Below are 16,739 nucleotides of genomic sequence, written 5' to 3' on the forward strand. Positions count from 1 at the left end.
TACCCCACTAGTGACAGTGACCCAATCTGAGTGTGTACCACAAAAAACCACCCTCTGTTTTCTATCACTCAGCCAGTTACTTACCCACATACAGATGTTTTCTCCCAGTCTGAGCATTCTCATTTTATATACTAACCTTTTATGTGGTACAGTGTCAAATGCTTTGGAGAAGTCCATATATACGACATCCATTGATTCGCCGCTGTCAAGTCTAGAACTTACCTCCTCATAAAAACTGATTAAATTAGTTTAACATGACCGATCCCTCATGATGCCATGCTTATATGATGTTATTTGCTTGTTTTCATTGAGATCCTCCAAGATAGCATCTCTTAGAAAACCTTCAAACAGTTAACCCACAACAGATGTTAAACTTACCGGCCTATAGTTTCCGGGGTCTGTTTTTGCACCCTTTTTGAATATTGGCACCACATTTGCTATGCGCCAATCCTGTGGAACACTCCCTGTCAGTATAGAGTCTGTAAATATCAGAAATAATGGTCTGGCTATGACATTACTTAATTCTCTTAGGATACGGAGGTGTATGCCATCTGGCCCTGGCGATTTGTCTATTTTAATCTTTTTAAGTCGCTGTTGTACTTCTTCCTGGGTCAGACAGGGCACTTTTAATGGGGAATTTACTTTTACATTCTGCATTTCATCTGACAGTTTATTTTCCTCAGTGAATAAAAAAATATTTAATAGCTTTGCTTTCTCCTCATCGCTCCCTGTAACTTTCCCCTCATTGCTCTGTAGAGGGCCGACACCTTCAGATTTATACTTTTTACCATTTATATAATAAAGAACATTTTAAGGTTAGTTTTTCTCTCTTTGGCAATTAATCTCTCGGTCTCTAGTTTGGCGGCTTTTATTTGTTTTTTACATATTCTATTTTTTTTCTTAGAGTTTTTCAGTGCTTCCTCGCTGCCCTCCTGTTTTAGTGATTTAAATGCTTTGTTTTTGTCATTTATTGCCTTCTTTACAGTTCTATTTATCCACATTGTTTTTTTCTTGTTGCTTAACCTTTTATTCCCATAAGCTATGTACCTCTCACAATTAGATTTTAGGATGCTTTTAAAGATATCCTATTTTGTGGCTGTATTTTTATTTTTGAGGACTTTGTCCCAGTTGGTTAGGCCTATGGCCTCTCTTAGTTGGCTAAAGTTAGCTTTTTTGAAGTTTGGTATTTTTGTTCCTCCCTGTAGAAACGCTCGTTTGAAGGATAATTGGAAGGTTATTCCTTTATGGTCACTATTTCCCAGGTGTCCCCCAACCTGCACATCTGTTGTTCTGTCAGGTCTATTGGTTAATACTAAGTCCAGTATGGCCGTCCCTCTAGTCGGGTCCTGAACCAGTTGGGAAAGGTAATTGTCTTTGGTTATTGCCAAGAACCTGTTTCCTTTATGAGATGTACAGCTTTCAGTTTCCCAGTCTATATCTGGGTAGTTCAAGTCCCCCATAATAAGCACCTCATTATGATTTGCCGCCTTCTCTATCTCGTTTAGTAGTAGATTTTTGGTGGACTCTGGTATATTAGGAGGTTTATAATAAACTCCTATTAGTAATTTATTATTATTTTTGCCTCCATGTATCTCTACCCACAGTGACTCCACATGTTCATGTCCCTCACTTATATCTTCTTGGACTGTGGGCTTTAGACAGGACTTTACATAAAGGCAGACCCCTCTCCCTCTCTGTTTTTGATGATCCTTTCTAAACAGACTGTAACCCTGTACATCAACCGCCCAGTCATAGCTATCATCCAGCCATGTCTCAGTTATTCCCACTATGTCATAGTTCTCCTCACACATCACTAATTCCAGTTCACCAGTTTTATTAGTCAGGCTTCTGGCATTAGCATACATACAATTAAGAGGTTTATGTATATTTTTTACCCTACACCTTTCCTTCTAAACCAGGGGTGTCAAACTCTGGCCCGCGGGCCAAATTTGGCCCGCAGTGTAATTATATTTGGCCCGCGAGGCTATACCAAATGACTACTAGAGCTAGCCCGCCGGTATTATACAGCGCATTCATTCATCGCTAATACTACAAATCCCATAATGCCTTGCTGATGTTTTGGCGTGTCAATAAGGACAGGTCCCAGAAACGCCCTCTCCTGTGTGACAGAAGTCATAGCGATCTCAAGCTACAACTGTCACTGTGGAACCCCTTCCCAAAAATGGCAAAAAGAAAGGCAGACAACAGGAACTCTCTGGACAGGTGGGAGACAGAATATCTGTTTACATATGTAAAAGACAGACCTGTTTGTCTGATTTGTGGAGTCAACGTGGCTATAACTAAGGAGTACAACATTCGACGACACTATGAAACAAAACACCATGACAAGTACAAGGACCTGGACATGACTCAAAAGAGCCAGAAAGTGGAGGAGATGGTTTCACAACAGAATATGTTCAAAAAAGCCACATCACAAAGTGAGGCTGCTGTAAAAGCTAGTTATATTGTAGCAGTAGAGATCGCAAAATCAGCCCGGCCCTTTAATGAGGGAGAGTTTGTGAAAAAGTGCATGTTGAAAGTTTGTGACATTGTGTGCCCAGAGAAAAAGCAAGCCTTTTCAAACGTGAGCCTGAGCAGAAACACAGGAGCTGATCGCACATGTGATCTTGCCACCAATCTGTATGACCAGCTTTTGGAAAAGGGAAAAGATTTCGTTGCATTCTCCCTTGCTGTGGATGAGAGCAGCGACGCATCTGATACTGCTCAGCTGTCAGTCTTCATCCGTGGAGTGGACTCAAATATGTGTGTTACGGAGGAGCTATTGGGATTCAAATCAATGCATGGCACAACCACAGGAAAGGAAATCTTTGAGGAGGTTTCCAAATGCGTAACTGAAATAAAGCTGTCGTGGGATAAACTCGTGGGATTAACGACAGATGGTGCGCCAGCGATGTGCGGTAAAACAAGTGGACTGGTGGGCAGGGTCCGGGAGAAGATGCAGGAAGAGAACTGTGCAGGTGAACTAACTGTTTATCACTGCATCATACATCAGGAATCACTGTGTGGCAAAGCCCTAAAGATGGAACATGTTATGACCACAGTAACACAAGTAGTTAACTTTATAAGAGCCAAAGGTCTGAATCACCGCCAGTTTAAGTCTTTTCTGGAGGAGTGTGGTTCGGCGTATTCAGACGTGCCGTATCACACAGAGGTGAGATGGTTAAGCCGAGGAAAAGTACTGAATAGATGTTTTGAGCTGCATGAGGAAATATGTCAGTTTCTGGAAAGCAAAGGGAAGGACACAGCAGAGCTTCGGGAGAAAAAGTTTCTGTGTGAGCTGGCCTTTCTGTGTGACATCTCGAGCCATCTCGATGCGCTGAACCTGCAGCTTCAGGGGCGCGGGCGCATCATCACAGACATGTACGCTGCAGTGAGGGCTTTTAAAACTAAGCTGTGCCTGTGGGAGAATCAGATGCTGCAAGGAAACCTTGGCCATTTTCCCTGCTGCCAAACCATGAAAACGCAGTTCTTTACCAACTTGTTCCCATGCGCACAGTTTGCTGAAAAACTCAGTGTACTCGGCGATGAGTTTAGCCGGCGATTTGCCGACTTTGATGTCCAGAAATGTAGGTTTGAACTGCTCAGTAATCCCTTCGCAGTTAATGTGGAAAACGCACCAACCAACCTCCAAATGGAGCTAATTGAACTCCAGTGTAATGACACGCTGAAGTCAAAGTATGATGCTGTGGGCGCCGCACAGTTTCCACAGTTCATCCCTGACACAATATGCCAAGCTGCTCAGATGCTCTCCATGTTCGGCAGCACTTATCTATGTGAGCAACTTTTCTCCTCGATGAAGATGACCAAAACATCTCACAGGAGACGTCTGACTGATGAACACCTTCGCTCGATACTGAGGATTTCCTCAGCTCAAAGCCTGAGCCCAGACATTGATGAACTATCATCCAAGAAGAGATGCCAGGTATCTGGCTTGGGCACATCAGATTAGATCAGTGTGCAGCAAACTGAGCAATAATTAATGTTTTCTTTATGTACTTTTTCTTGCTACTCCAAGACATGGGCTTGAATGGTTGATTGATTTTATTATTGTTATTTTATTTTAAAAATTATTATTATTTATTATTATTTAAATCTTATTTAATAAATGAATATGCTTGTTCCATATTCAATGTTAAAGCAAATCTTGTTTGGGTCCATGTTAAAAGGTTCATTTGTTCAATGCTGGCCCACGACTTTGTTCAAGTTTTACATTTTGGCCCACTGTGTATTTGAGTTTGACACCCCTGTTCTAAACTGTTCTAGTCCCTCCTTCCATTTCTCCCCCAGTCCCATTACCTTGCCCCGGGTCTCTATCTGCACTATTTTCCCATCCTATAACGTAATTATCCTCCCCCCCAGTCCCTACAGTAGGTGAACCCGATTTTGTGTCAATCTCGCTGTATTTCTCGGCGAGATTGAGCACATACGAGCCCCATCGCGGGAGCCAGCGCCGAGCTGGCTTGCCGCGATGGAGACAGAGCCGTCATAGAAGCGACGGGAGATCCGACTTGGATTCCCGCCAATTCTACACGTGTGCGGCGTTTGTTATGAATCCTGAGGGGGAAGTCCCCGCCGGATTTTAAATAAAAATCCGGCCTGGGTCCCGCCCTCAGGAGCATACCGGGCCCTTAGGTCTGTTATGGGTTGTAAGGAGAGCCCCCCCTACGCCGAAAAAAACGGCGTAGGGGGTCCCCCTACAATCCATACCAGACCCGTATCCAAAGCACGCTACCCGGCCAGCCAGGAAGGGAGTGGGGACGAGCGAGCGCCCCCCCCCCCCCCCCCTCCTGAGCCGTACCAGGCTGCATGCCCCCAACATGGGGGGTTGGGTGCTCTGGGGCAGGGGGCGCACTGCGGCCCCCCCACCTCAGAGCACCCTGTCCCCATGTTGATGAGGACAGGGCCCCTTCCCGACAACCCTGGCCGTTGGTTGTCGGGGTATGCGGGCGGGAGGCTTATCGGAATCTGGGAGCCCCCTTTAATAAGGGGGCCCCCAGATACCGGCCCCCCCACCCTAAGTGAATGAGTATGGGGTACATCGTACCCCTACCCATTCACCTGCAAGAAAAGTGGTAAAAACACAAATAAACCACACAGTGTATTAAAATATTTTATTTTTCTGCTCCGGAGGCCGCCCCCTGTCTTCTTTATTAGCTCTTTTACCAGGGGGGGGCTCTTCTTCTTCCGATATCCCGACGGGTCTTCTCCGCTATCCGGGGGGGTCTTCTCAACTCTCCGGGGTTCTCCTTCTGTCTTCTCCTTCTGTCTTGTTGTCTCCTTCTGTCTTCTGTCTCCGGGGTTCTCCTTCTGTCTTCTCCGCTATCCGGGGGGGTCTTCTCAACTCTCCGGGGTTCTCCTTCTGTCTTCTCCTTCTGTCTTGTTGTCTCCTTCTGTCTTCTCCTTCTGTCTTGTTGTCTCCTTCTGTCTTCTGTCTCCGGGGTTCTCCTTCTGTTTTCGCCTCTCTCTGTTGTTGACTCGGCGCACCCCGGTTCTTCGTCTCGCGAGACTCGGCGCACCCCGATTCTTCGTCTCGCGAGACGAAGAACCGGGGTGCGCCGAGTCAACAACAGAGAGAGGCGAAAACAGAAGGAGAACCCCGGAGACAGAAGACAGAAGGAGACAACAAGACAGAAGGAGACAACAAGACAGAAGGAGAAGACAGAAGGAGAACCCCGGAGAGTTGAGAAGACCCCCCCGGATAGCGGAGAAGACCCGTCGGGATATCAGAAGAAGAAGAGCCCCCCCCTGGTAAAAGAGCTAATAAAGAAGACAGGGGGCGGCCTCCGGAGCAGAAAAATAAAATATTTTAATACACTGTGTGGTTTATTTGTGTTTTTACCACTTTTCTTGCAGGTGAATGGGTAGGGGTACGATGTACCCCATACTCATTCACTTAGGGTGGGGGGCCGGTATCTGGGGGCCCCCTTATTAAAGGGGGCTCCCAGATTCCGATAAGCCTCCCGCCCGCATACCCCGACAACCAACGGCCAGGGTTGTCGGGAAGGGGCCCTGTCCTCATCAACATGGGGACAGGGTGCTCTGAGGTGGGGGGGCCGCAGTGCGCCCCCTGCCCCAGAGCACCCAACCCCCCATGTTGAGGGCATGCAGCCTGGTACGGCTCAGGAGGGGGGGGGGCGCTCGCTCGTCCCCACTCCCTTCCTGGCTGGCCGGGTAGCGTGCTTTGGATACGGGTCTGGTATGGATTGTAGGGGGACCCCCTACGCCGTTTTTTTCGGCGTAGGGGGGGCTCTCCTTACAACCCATAACAGACCTAAGGGCCCGGTATGCTCCTGAGGGCGGGACCCAGGCCGGATTTTTATTTAAAATCCGGCGGGGACTTCCCCCTCAGGATTCATAACAAACGCCGCACACGTGTAGAATTGGCGGGAATCCAAGTCGGATCTCCCATCGCTTCTATGACGCGCTTGCTGGGATGTGCTGTCACTATCCCAGTGAGTGCGAGATCTCGGCACCATGTTGCCGAGTATCAGCGCGACGCTGTCGTGCTAAAAACACAATGTCAGAAACACCTACTGTAGTTTAAACACTCCTCCAACCTTCTAGCCATCTTCTCCCCAACACAGCTGCTCCTTCCCCATTGAGGTGCAGCCCATCATTACGAGCCACTTGTTAACCTCCCTTATCTCCCGCTGCCTTTTTTGTGTGGCTCGTGCAAAAATTCTACCCCTCCCCCTTTCCATGGACCCTTGCCATCTACGTGACCCCTCTTAGTGGAGAGTGATACACGCTCATTTGTATACTGTGTATGCCTTTTAACCCTTCCTTATCAAGAATGGGTTCAGGGGACGCTCAGTGAGTCCAGTTGCACCCACCTACACTGTTTAACCCCCTTTCCACAAAATGCAAGAAACTGACAGCTGGACTGTTTCACTAACAGGAATATTAGACTGGTGGGAGTCCGACCACTGGGACCACTACCGATCATGAGAACAGGGGCCCCATACAGTACAATGTGCTCAGCTTTTTCCGGCAGTCCCATAGAGATTAATGGAGGAGTAGTACGCATGCTCGACCTGCCGCTTCATTCATTTTGGGCGGTCTCTAGCGGTCAGACCCCCAGCCAATCTAATAGGTGGATAGACGATAACTTGCTGGAATCAGAATACCCCATTAACTTCCTCTGCTCGGCAATCAGTGTTGACCAGACCAGAGTTATGTAGGTCCATCTTTGTATATGGAGCAGGTAGCATCTGAAGTCCAGGTCTTCAGAGCATGGCTGAGCGCCAATCTTTAAAAAAAAATTCCTTTTCTTTTGCTTACATGTTAAGCCATGGGCTGAAAGGCCATGCGTGTCAAGTAGAGTTGCACTTGTGGCTAATTTATCAAAAATGGTTTTGGAGGCCATGCCGTCACCAGCACCAGGCAGACCTGGGGGCCAACTGGGGTTGGGAAGAAGTATTGCAATGTGGATAAAAATGCTTAATACTTCGTATAGTCAGGGGCCCAATGTGACAATGTCACCCAGTGGCCCACAGGGTCCCTATGCAACTGTTCAGCCTTAAAATATCATGTCTGCCCCAGTCCAGTTGTCTTTATTGTACCTGTATTCATAGTGTGAGGAGCTTCAGCAGCTCCTCTTTAATTAAAGATGTGGAATTAGTGCGTTACGACTGATAACTAGTGGGCACTTTTGAATTTTTACTGGTAATAAAGCTAATTGTGTGGAACTGATGATGTTGGCACCGTGCCTCTAATCACTTTTTGTGTTGAACAGCACTAAAGTTAGCACACCGTGTCAGCAGAACTATAGCATCTCATCGCCAACATACAGTGGTAGCCAGCACCCCCAAATTAAAAATAAGGACAAATTATGCCACTTTCTTTTAAACTGCCATGCACCTACAACGATTGGGCACCACGTGGCACGTTACAATAGATGGTAGCAAACTCCACAAACAATGCCTAGAAAGGGCATGCTGTGGGAGTGATATCTAATTCATTAAAAGAGTTCAAGAGGGGCCTGAATGTATTTCTGGAGTGTAATAATATTACAGGTTATAGTAATTAGATTTCTGGAGAGGTTGTTGATCCAGGGAGTTATTCTGATTGTCTGATTGGAGTTAAGAAGGAATTTGGCATCTACCGGAGAGGGTTTTTTGCCTTCCTCTGGAAACATACAAACTATGTTACTATTTTACTGAAACTGTTCTCCTGTTCCTGCCAAGAGCAAGAGAAACCATCAAGCTGTGCTCCATTTCTAGGGACTGTAACCATTACGTGTAGGTACCACTGTAAGTGACAATAACTGTTAAGAGTATTGTGCTTCTACACAAGAAAATAAAGCATTACTGTTTGCATCCAAAAAGGGTCATCAACATTCCATCGGGGCGTAGTATGTGTTTTTAGTTTCTGGCACAGGTGGAATTACTGGTTGAATAGAGTTCTAATACATTCGTCTCATGAAGGACTCCACTGACAGGTGCTTACCCATTTCTCAACATGCACCCCGGCAGCCCAACATAATTTATGCCAGAAAAATGCAGTAGATTACAGAGCTCAGCTGGTTCAGCTCCTGACACACAGACAGTCCAGAGATTCTTCAATTGGACCTCTTAATAAATTTCGTTGCATCTTACTCCCACACTCTTCTGATAACCTAGGAAATGTCAGTCTTAATAAATTTCCCCTACTGTTTTAAAGAAGGACCTATGGCCTGAAACAGGCTGTCTATGATCTATCCCATACGTAGAGATTCCATTTTGGAAAAAGAAAATACAGTATCTCAAAGAAAAATTGCATTGACCTACTACTAAGCAATTTGGTAGCTCTTCTCACCCATGCTGGACACAACTGCGGAGGTGGACATGCCTTTTAAATATATGGCAGGGTCTGGAAGCTTTTATCAGCGTGTTTTACTATATTTTTCACTGTATTATATTGGGTTACATATTGTTCCATACCGTATAAAAGCATTCCTCTGCTTTTGCTCGTGCCACCAATTGCTTGGCCTGAATTGGACGGAAAATGACCAGAAAACACCTGTTAATGACATTTTGTGCTTTGTATTATTACAGTCACAACCCTTTGAAGGAATCCCCTTCAAGCAATGTGCTGTAGTTGGAAATGGCGGAATATTAACTAATAGCAGCTGCGGTGCTGAAATCGACCAGTCAGATTTTGTCTTTAGGTAAGAAAAAAATGATTACTTTGGGTTTCAATTCAAACCAACATTAATATATAGAATTTGTAGTTCTCTGAGGAGGGGAAGCGAAGCCCGATTTGAGATGGTCAGGCAGTATGCAAAAAGTAAAAAAATAATAATCTCACTTGTCATAAGTGCTCCAAGTCCAGTGCTGAGCTCCTTTCTCTTCCACTTCCAGTCCTCACTGGACCAGACGTGCCAATCAGTGACCTCAGCAGTATAGTGTACAGGCATGATATGTGACTGCTGCCACTCCTGAAGCCATTAATTGGCTACCACCGGTGGTGTGTATATAGATGGCATATCACACTTACGGTCCATCGGGACCGGATGCAGCGGAGAAAGGAGCTTGGCTCTGGACCTAAAGCACATGTGACAGATTAACTTTTTTTTTTTACTTTTGCACCCTGCCAGGCCATCTAAACAGGTGTACCCAGTCTCAAGACAACCCCTTTAAAGGGATATTCACATCTTAAGCACATACAACATAATATTAAGCACATACAACAAAATATTCCATTAATGATTGATAGGAGCAGGTTCTGCCTCTTGGACCCTCATTGATTAAGAGAATAGGAGTCCACTGGCCTCCATTGTATGATTTCTTGCACAGCCTTCTCCGTAGAGAGGTGGATGGTTGTTACAGGACTGTCGAGTAGAAGTTCTCACAATGACAGCCCTTCTCTGACATCACTTCCTGCTCTGCAGCTATTGGCTGAGGCTGCACTTCACAGACTTCCTGCTCTGCTGCCGCCTCCATGCACTTTCCACATAATACTGGTAAGACTTCATGCAGACGGCGGTGTTCATATTTTGGTCTACAAACAATGGACCCACAAGATATGTATACCTTCTGTGTGCATTCCATATCTTTCTCACTACCATCTATAGAAGGGACTATTCTCAATGTGGACCTTATAGGATGTTTTCTATAATTTGTGGAACGTCCATATAGGTCAGTGTGCTATCTGCAAACAATGAGGATAGCACACAGCTGAAAATACGGTCGTGTGCATGAGGACTTATACTGAAAGGCCCCAGCTCCATTTCAGGTAAGTATTTTCTTTAACAAAAATCACAGAAATAAGGTAATAATGCACTTAATAAAGTAGATGCAAGATTATATATGGACAAAGTCCTCACTCTGATATGATAAAATCTGAGAGACTTAGCCAATATATTTTGATCAAAACACATCTGTGCCCGCCTACCAAGCGCCAAGTTGGTCTCAGGTCAGGCAGGTCCTACGATAAACCTACTTAAGCCATTGGGCTTCTATGTTCAGGAGCGCAGACCCCGCACATATGCACACATGCGGGGTCTGCGCTCCTGAACATAGAAGAGCAATGGCTTAGGTAGGTTAAGCGTAGGGCCTGCCTGATCTGAGACCACCTTGGTGCTTGGTAGGCGGGCACAGATGTGTTTTGATCAAAATATATTGGCTAAGTGTCTCAGATTTTATCATATCAGAGTGAGGACTTTGTCCATATATAATCTTGCATCCATTTTATTAAGTGCATTATTACCTTATTTCTGTGATTTTTTTTCATGAATATGGCCAGGGACATCTGCACATTTATTTATCATACCATGCAGGATGTTTTTATCTTTGTTTTTTCTGTGATTTTTTTGTTTATTAAGTATTTTTTTTCTGGTTCAAATGTACAAGGAAGCATCTAAAATATTTTTAACAGTATTTTATACTTAATGCATGCAGAGGGTGGCAGAACAGGAAGTCTGTGAGGTACAGCCTCAGCCAATAGCTGAAAAGTAGGAAATTATGTCAGAGAAGGGGTGTCATTTTGTTATCTTCTCCTGTAGAACCCAGTAACGTGCAGCAAGTTGCTTATTTACTGTGGTGTTGAGGACCTATAGTCATAGCGGTGAAAACTTGCATATGGGTAAAAAAAGGTTCTTCATTGAAAAAAAAAATAATGGAAATAAGAAAAATGATATGTAGACTTTCTGTTCTCTCCCTAAATTTGATTTAAGGATAATGTCACATGTCCTACCTCCTCTAAGAGTGTTGTCTAAGTAAACCCCTCGATCTTCACAGTACCCCTGATGGTGGGGATAGACTTTCCCGAGGGGAACACCAGGTCGCTACCTCTTGAGGAGGATAGGCACACGAGGCAGCTGGTCCAGGCAGACCAGGAGGTACCTGAGAAAGGTACCAGAGGTACAGGCATTGTCAGCAGGCTGAGTCGTTACCAGGAGCAATAGGTCAGGGCAGGCGGCAATAGGTCAGGGCAGGCGGCACGGGTACAGGTCAAGCAATCCGGATCGGCAACAGGAGAGTCAAGGCAGGCAGGGATCAAACGGGTAGCAGAATCTAGGAACACAAGTACGAGTCAGGAACACAAGCGAATATCAGGAACCTTAGCAGGACACAAGGACCTTGACACTGAGGCATCTGGGAAGGGGTCTGAGCCACTTATATATGTGCAGGAGGGCTAGGATTGGTTGGCGAGGTCACATGATCCAACCCATGAAACACATGAAGTGATGCCCTTAAGGAAATGCTGCAGGAAACAAGCATGCTGTGGCCGGGGCAGAAAGGAATCACTGGCTGTCACGGCGGACATGCAAAGTTAGATAAAACACCAACCAGGCTCTGGACGAGAGACGGGGGAAGGGTCACCTCCTAATTTATCCCTGACCTCTTTCCCTACAATGCTCAGCCCACAGACCAAATCTTGATGGTAGATTTGCTGTGTCCACCAGCCTATGCTAACAGAACCCTGAACTCCCTGAGATGGTGAAGTGGGGAGAAAGGAGCTGCCAGCTCGCACAGAACCTGGATGGGTAAGATGACATAAACAACCAAACAATAAAATACACTTATCTGCTGAGAGCAGGAACAAACAGCCAACCTTCCTTCCAAGACCACAATGAAGAGTATAATCCGCTCAGAGCACCTTGGCTGGAGACTATTTAAACTAATGACTCCACCCAGTGCACCTGATGAGGGGCGGATGCAGCACAGCATCAAAACAAATACTAGACTCGTGCTGCAATCCTGGCTGACCTCCGCACATCGTCAGAGTGGGGCATGACAGTACCCCCCCTTCTACGGGTGACCTCCGGACACCCTGGACCAACCTTATCCAGATGGGACCTATGAAAGGCCCTCACCAGACGGCTGGCGTTGACATCTGACGCCGGAACCCACATCCTCTCCTCAGGACCGTATCCCCTCCAGTGAACCAGGTACTGGAGGGAACCCCACAGAACTCTTGAGTCGAGAATCCTGGAGATCTCAAACTCCAAGTTTCCCTCGACCAGAACAGGAGGAGGAGGCAATGGCGATGGTACCACCGGTTTAACATATTTTTTTAGTAAAGACTTGTGGAAGACATTATGGATCCTCCAAGTCTGCGGCAGATCAAGTCGAAATGCCACAGGATTGATCACAGCAGAAATCCTATATGGACCAACAAATCTTGGACCCAGTTTCCAAGATGGCATTCTCAACTTGATATTCCTAGTGGACAACCACACCAAATCACCCACACACAGGTCCGGACCAGTCACACGTCTCCTGTCAGCCATTCGTTTATACCTCTCACCCATCCTCTCCAAATTCCCTTGAATCCCCCGCCAGATAGAGGATAAGGCAGAAGAGAATCTCTCCTCCTCTGGCATCCCGGAGGAACCAGACCCAGAAAAGGTACCAAACTGAGGATGGAAACCGTATGCGCCAAAAAATGGCGACTTACCTGTGGACTCCTGCCTACGGTTATTCAATGCAAATTCTGCTAAGGGCAAGAATGAGGACCAGTCCTCCTGATTCTCAGCCACAAAGCACCTCAAGTAGGTCTCCAGGTTTTGATTAGTACGCTCAGTCTGACCATTCGACTGTGGGTGAAAAGCCGACGAGAAAGAAAGTTGAATGCCAAGTCGAGAGCAGAACGCCCTCCAAAACCTGGAGACAAACTGCGTGCCCCTATCAGAGACAATATCCGAAGGAATACCGTGCAATTTAACAATATTATCCACAAAAATCTGCGCAAGAGTCTTAGCGTTAGGCAGACTTGTTAGTGGTATAAAGTGAGCCATTTTACTGAAACGATCGACTACCACCAAGATCACTGTTCTCCCGGAGGAACTCGGTAGGTCCGTAATAAAGTCCATGGACAAATGTGTCCAAGGACGAGATGGAATAGACAATGGAAGAAGTGAACCAGGCGGTCGAGTATGAGCAACCTTAGACCGAGCGCAGGTTTCACAAGCTGCCACGTAATTCTCAATACTCTTACGCAAACCTGGCCACCAGAACCTCCGGGACACCAGATCACAGGTGGACTTACCACCAGGATGTCCAGCGAGAACAGTATCGTGATGTTCCTTGAACACCTTGTATCGTAGGCCCTCAGGAACAAACAACCTCCCTGGGGGACACGAACCAGGAGCCCCCTCCTGAGCTCCCAACACCTCCATCTCTAATTCAGGGTACAGAGCGGAGACCACCACTCCATCCGCCAAAATCGGCGCTGGATCTTCTGAATCACCTCCCCCAGGGAAGCTGCGAGACAAGGCATCTGCCTTGACGTTCTTGACCCCTGGGCGAAAGGTAACCACGAAATTGAACCTGGTAAAAAACAATGACCGTCTGGCCTGTCTAGGGTTCAGACGCTTGGCAGATTGCAGGTAAGCCAAATTCTTATGGTCTGTAGACACAGTAACGGGGTGAGAAGCCCCCTCTAACCAGTGACGCCATTCTTCAAAGGCCAACTTGATCGCCAACAACTCCCTATCTCCAACATCATAATTCCTCTCAGCGACCGAGAGCTTCCTGGAGAAGAAGGCACACGGGACCCACTTGCCAGGAGAAGGACCCTGCGAAAGCACCGCCCCAACCCCCACCTCTGATGCATCAACCTCGACCACGAATGGCTGAGATACATCCGGCTGCACCAGAATGGGAGCAGACGCAAAACGCTCCTTAATAGCCGAAAAGGCCTGCAATGCCTCATCCGACCAGACAAAGACATCAGCGCCCTTCTTGGTCATATCAGTAAGAGGTTTGACTAGCGTGAAATAATTCAAAATAAATTTTCTATAATAATTTGTAAACCCCAAAAATCGCATCAAAGCTTTCTGATTCTCCGGTCGGTCCCACTCCAGAACCGCCTGGACCTTTTCAGGGTCCATACGAAAACCAGAATCAGAAAGCATGTATCCCAAAAATGGAAGCTCTTGCACCGCAAACAAACATTTCTCCAATTTGGCGTATAACTTATTCTCCCGCAGGATCGTCAAAACCTGTCTCACATGATCCTGATGGGTCTTCAGATCAGGAGAATAAATTAAAATGTCATCAAGGTAGACTACTACGAACCTCCCCACCAAATGATGAAAAATATCATTGACGAATCGCTGAAATACCGCTGGCGCATTCGTCAACCCAAAAGGCATTACCAGGTTCTCAAAATGACCCTCGTGCGTATTGAAGGCCGTTTTCCACTCATCCCCCTCCTTGATCCTGATCAGATTGTATGCTCCTCTCAAATCCAACTTGGAGAACACCTTGGCTCCAACAATCTGATCAAAAAGATCAGAGATCAAAGGAAGGGGATATGGATCCCGGACTGTAATACGATTCAGCTCCCGGAAATCCAAACACGGTCTCAGTGATCCATCTTTCTTCTTCACGAAGAACAAACCTACAGCCACTGGAGACTTAGATGGTCTAATATGACCCTTTGCCAAACTCTCAGCGACATACTTTCGCATGACCTCTCTCTCGGGTTGAGAGAGGTTGTAGAGCCGAGACTTGGGCAACTTGGCGCCAGGAATGAGATTCACAGGACAATCATAGTCACGATGAGGGGGCAATTCCTGAGCCCCACCCTCCGCAAACACGTCCGAAAAATCTGAGAGATACTGAGGCAAGGCCGTAACGGACACTTCAGAAATAGATGTGACAAGACAATTATCCGAACAAAACTTGCTCCAACCAATAATTTGTCTCGCCTGCCAGTCTATAGTTGAGTTATGTTTAGACAACCATGGCAACCCCAAAACTATTGGAGCTGGCAAATCCTTCATGACAAAACAGGAAATAATCTAAGTATGTGAATCACCCACCCTTAAATGAATATCATGAACAACGTGAGTAAGGCTCCCTTGAGAAAGAGGGGAAGAATCAATGGCAAAAACACGAATCTGCTGAGAGCAGGAACAAACAGCCAACCTTCCTTCCAAGAACACAATGAAGAGTATAATCCGCTCAGAGCACCTTGGCTGGAGACTATTTAAACTAATGACTCCACCCAGTGCACCTGATGAAAGGTGGATCCAGCACAGCATCAAAACAAATACTAGACTCGTGCTGCAATCCTGGCTGACCTCCGCACATCGTCAGAGTGGGGCATGACACTGGCAGCAGATCACCGCTCAACACGGCGCCCGGGACCGTGGTGGTAAGCAGGGGAACAGTGGCGTACAGCAGCCGCTGTTACAGTACCCCCCCCCCCCCCCAAGCCCCTTCTTCTTGAGTCCACGACAAGACAGAAACTTTTCTATCAAGTTCCAAGCATGAATTTTCTCTTCTGGTTCCCAAGACCTCTCCTCAGGACCAAAGTCCTTCCAGTCCACAAGATAGTACAGTCGTGGCCAAAAGTTTTGAGAATTACATAAATATTGGAAATTGGAAAAGTTGCTGCTTAAGTTTTTATAATAGCAATTTGCATATACTCCAGAATGTTATGAAGAGTGATCAGATGAATTGCATAGTCCTTCTTTGCCATGAAAATTAACTTAATCCCAAAAAAAAATTTCCACTGCATTTCATTCCTGTCATTAAAGGACCTGCTGAGATCATTTCAGTAATCGTCTTGTTAACTCAGGTGAGAATGTTGATGAGCACAAGGCTGGAGATCATTATGTCAGGCTGATTGGGTTAAAATGGCAGACTTGACATGTTAAAAGGAGGGTGATGCTTGAAATCATTGTTCTTCCATTGTTAACCATGGTGACCTGCAAAGAAACGCGTGCAGCCATCATTGCATTGCATAAAAATGGCTTCCCAGGCAAGGTTATTGTGGCTACTAAGATTGCACCTCAATCAACAATTTATAGGATCATCAAAAACTTCAAGGAAAGAGGTTAAATTCTTGTTAAGAAGGCTTCAGGGCGTCCAAGAAAGTCCAGCGAGCGCCAGGATCGTCTCCTAAAGAGGATTTAGCTGCGGGATCGGAGTGCCACCAGTGCAGAGCTTGCTCAGGAATGGCAGCAGGCAGGTGTGAGCGCATCTGCACGCACAGTGAGGCGAAGACTTTTGGAAGGTGGCCTGGTGTCAAGAAGGGCAGCAAAGAAGCCACTTCTCTCCCAAAAAAACATCAGGGACAGATTGATCTGCTGCAGAAAGTATGGTGAATGGACTGCTGAGGACTGGGGCAAAGTCATATTCTCCGATGAAGCCTCTTTCCGATTGTTTGGGGCATCTGGAAAAAGGCTTGTCCGGAAAAGAAAAGGTGAGCGCTACCATCAGTCCTGTGTCATGCCAACAGTAAAGCATCCTGAGACCATTCATGTGTGGGGTTGCTTCTCA

At 46.3% G+C, this 16,739-nt stretch overlaps 1 protein-coding gene across 1 annotated transcript in view; it reads left to right on the top strand.

The window, feature by feature from the left end:
* Nucleotides 1–16,739, top strand: part of ST8SIA6 (ST8 alpha-N-acetyl-neuraminide alpha-2,8-sialyltransferase 6) — a 129,377-nt gene that overhangs the window by 86,647 nt on the left and 25,991 nt on the right. The window contains exon 6 of the mRNA XM_040433041.1: nt 9,057–9,169. Coding sequence (XP_040288975.1) covers nt 9,057–9,169 — 113 coding nt within the window. The remainder of the gene's footprint in view (nt 1–9,056; nt 9,170–16,739) is intronic.

This window comes from Bufo bufo, chromosome 5, assembly GCF_905171765.1.
Source record: "Bufo bufo chromosome 5, aBufBuf1.1, whole genome shotgun sequence".
Taxonomy (NCBI): Eukaryota; Metazoa; Chordata; class Amphibia; order Anura; family Bufonidae; genus Bufo; species Bufo bufo.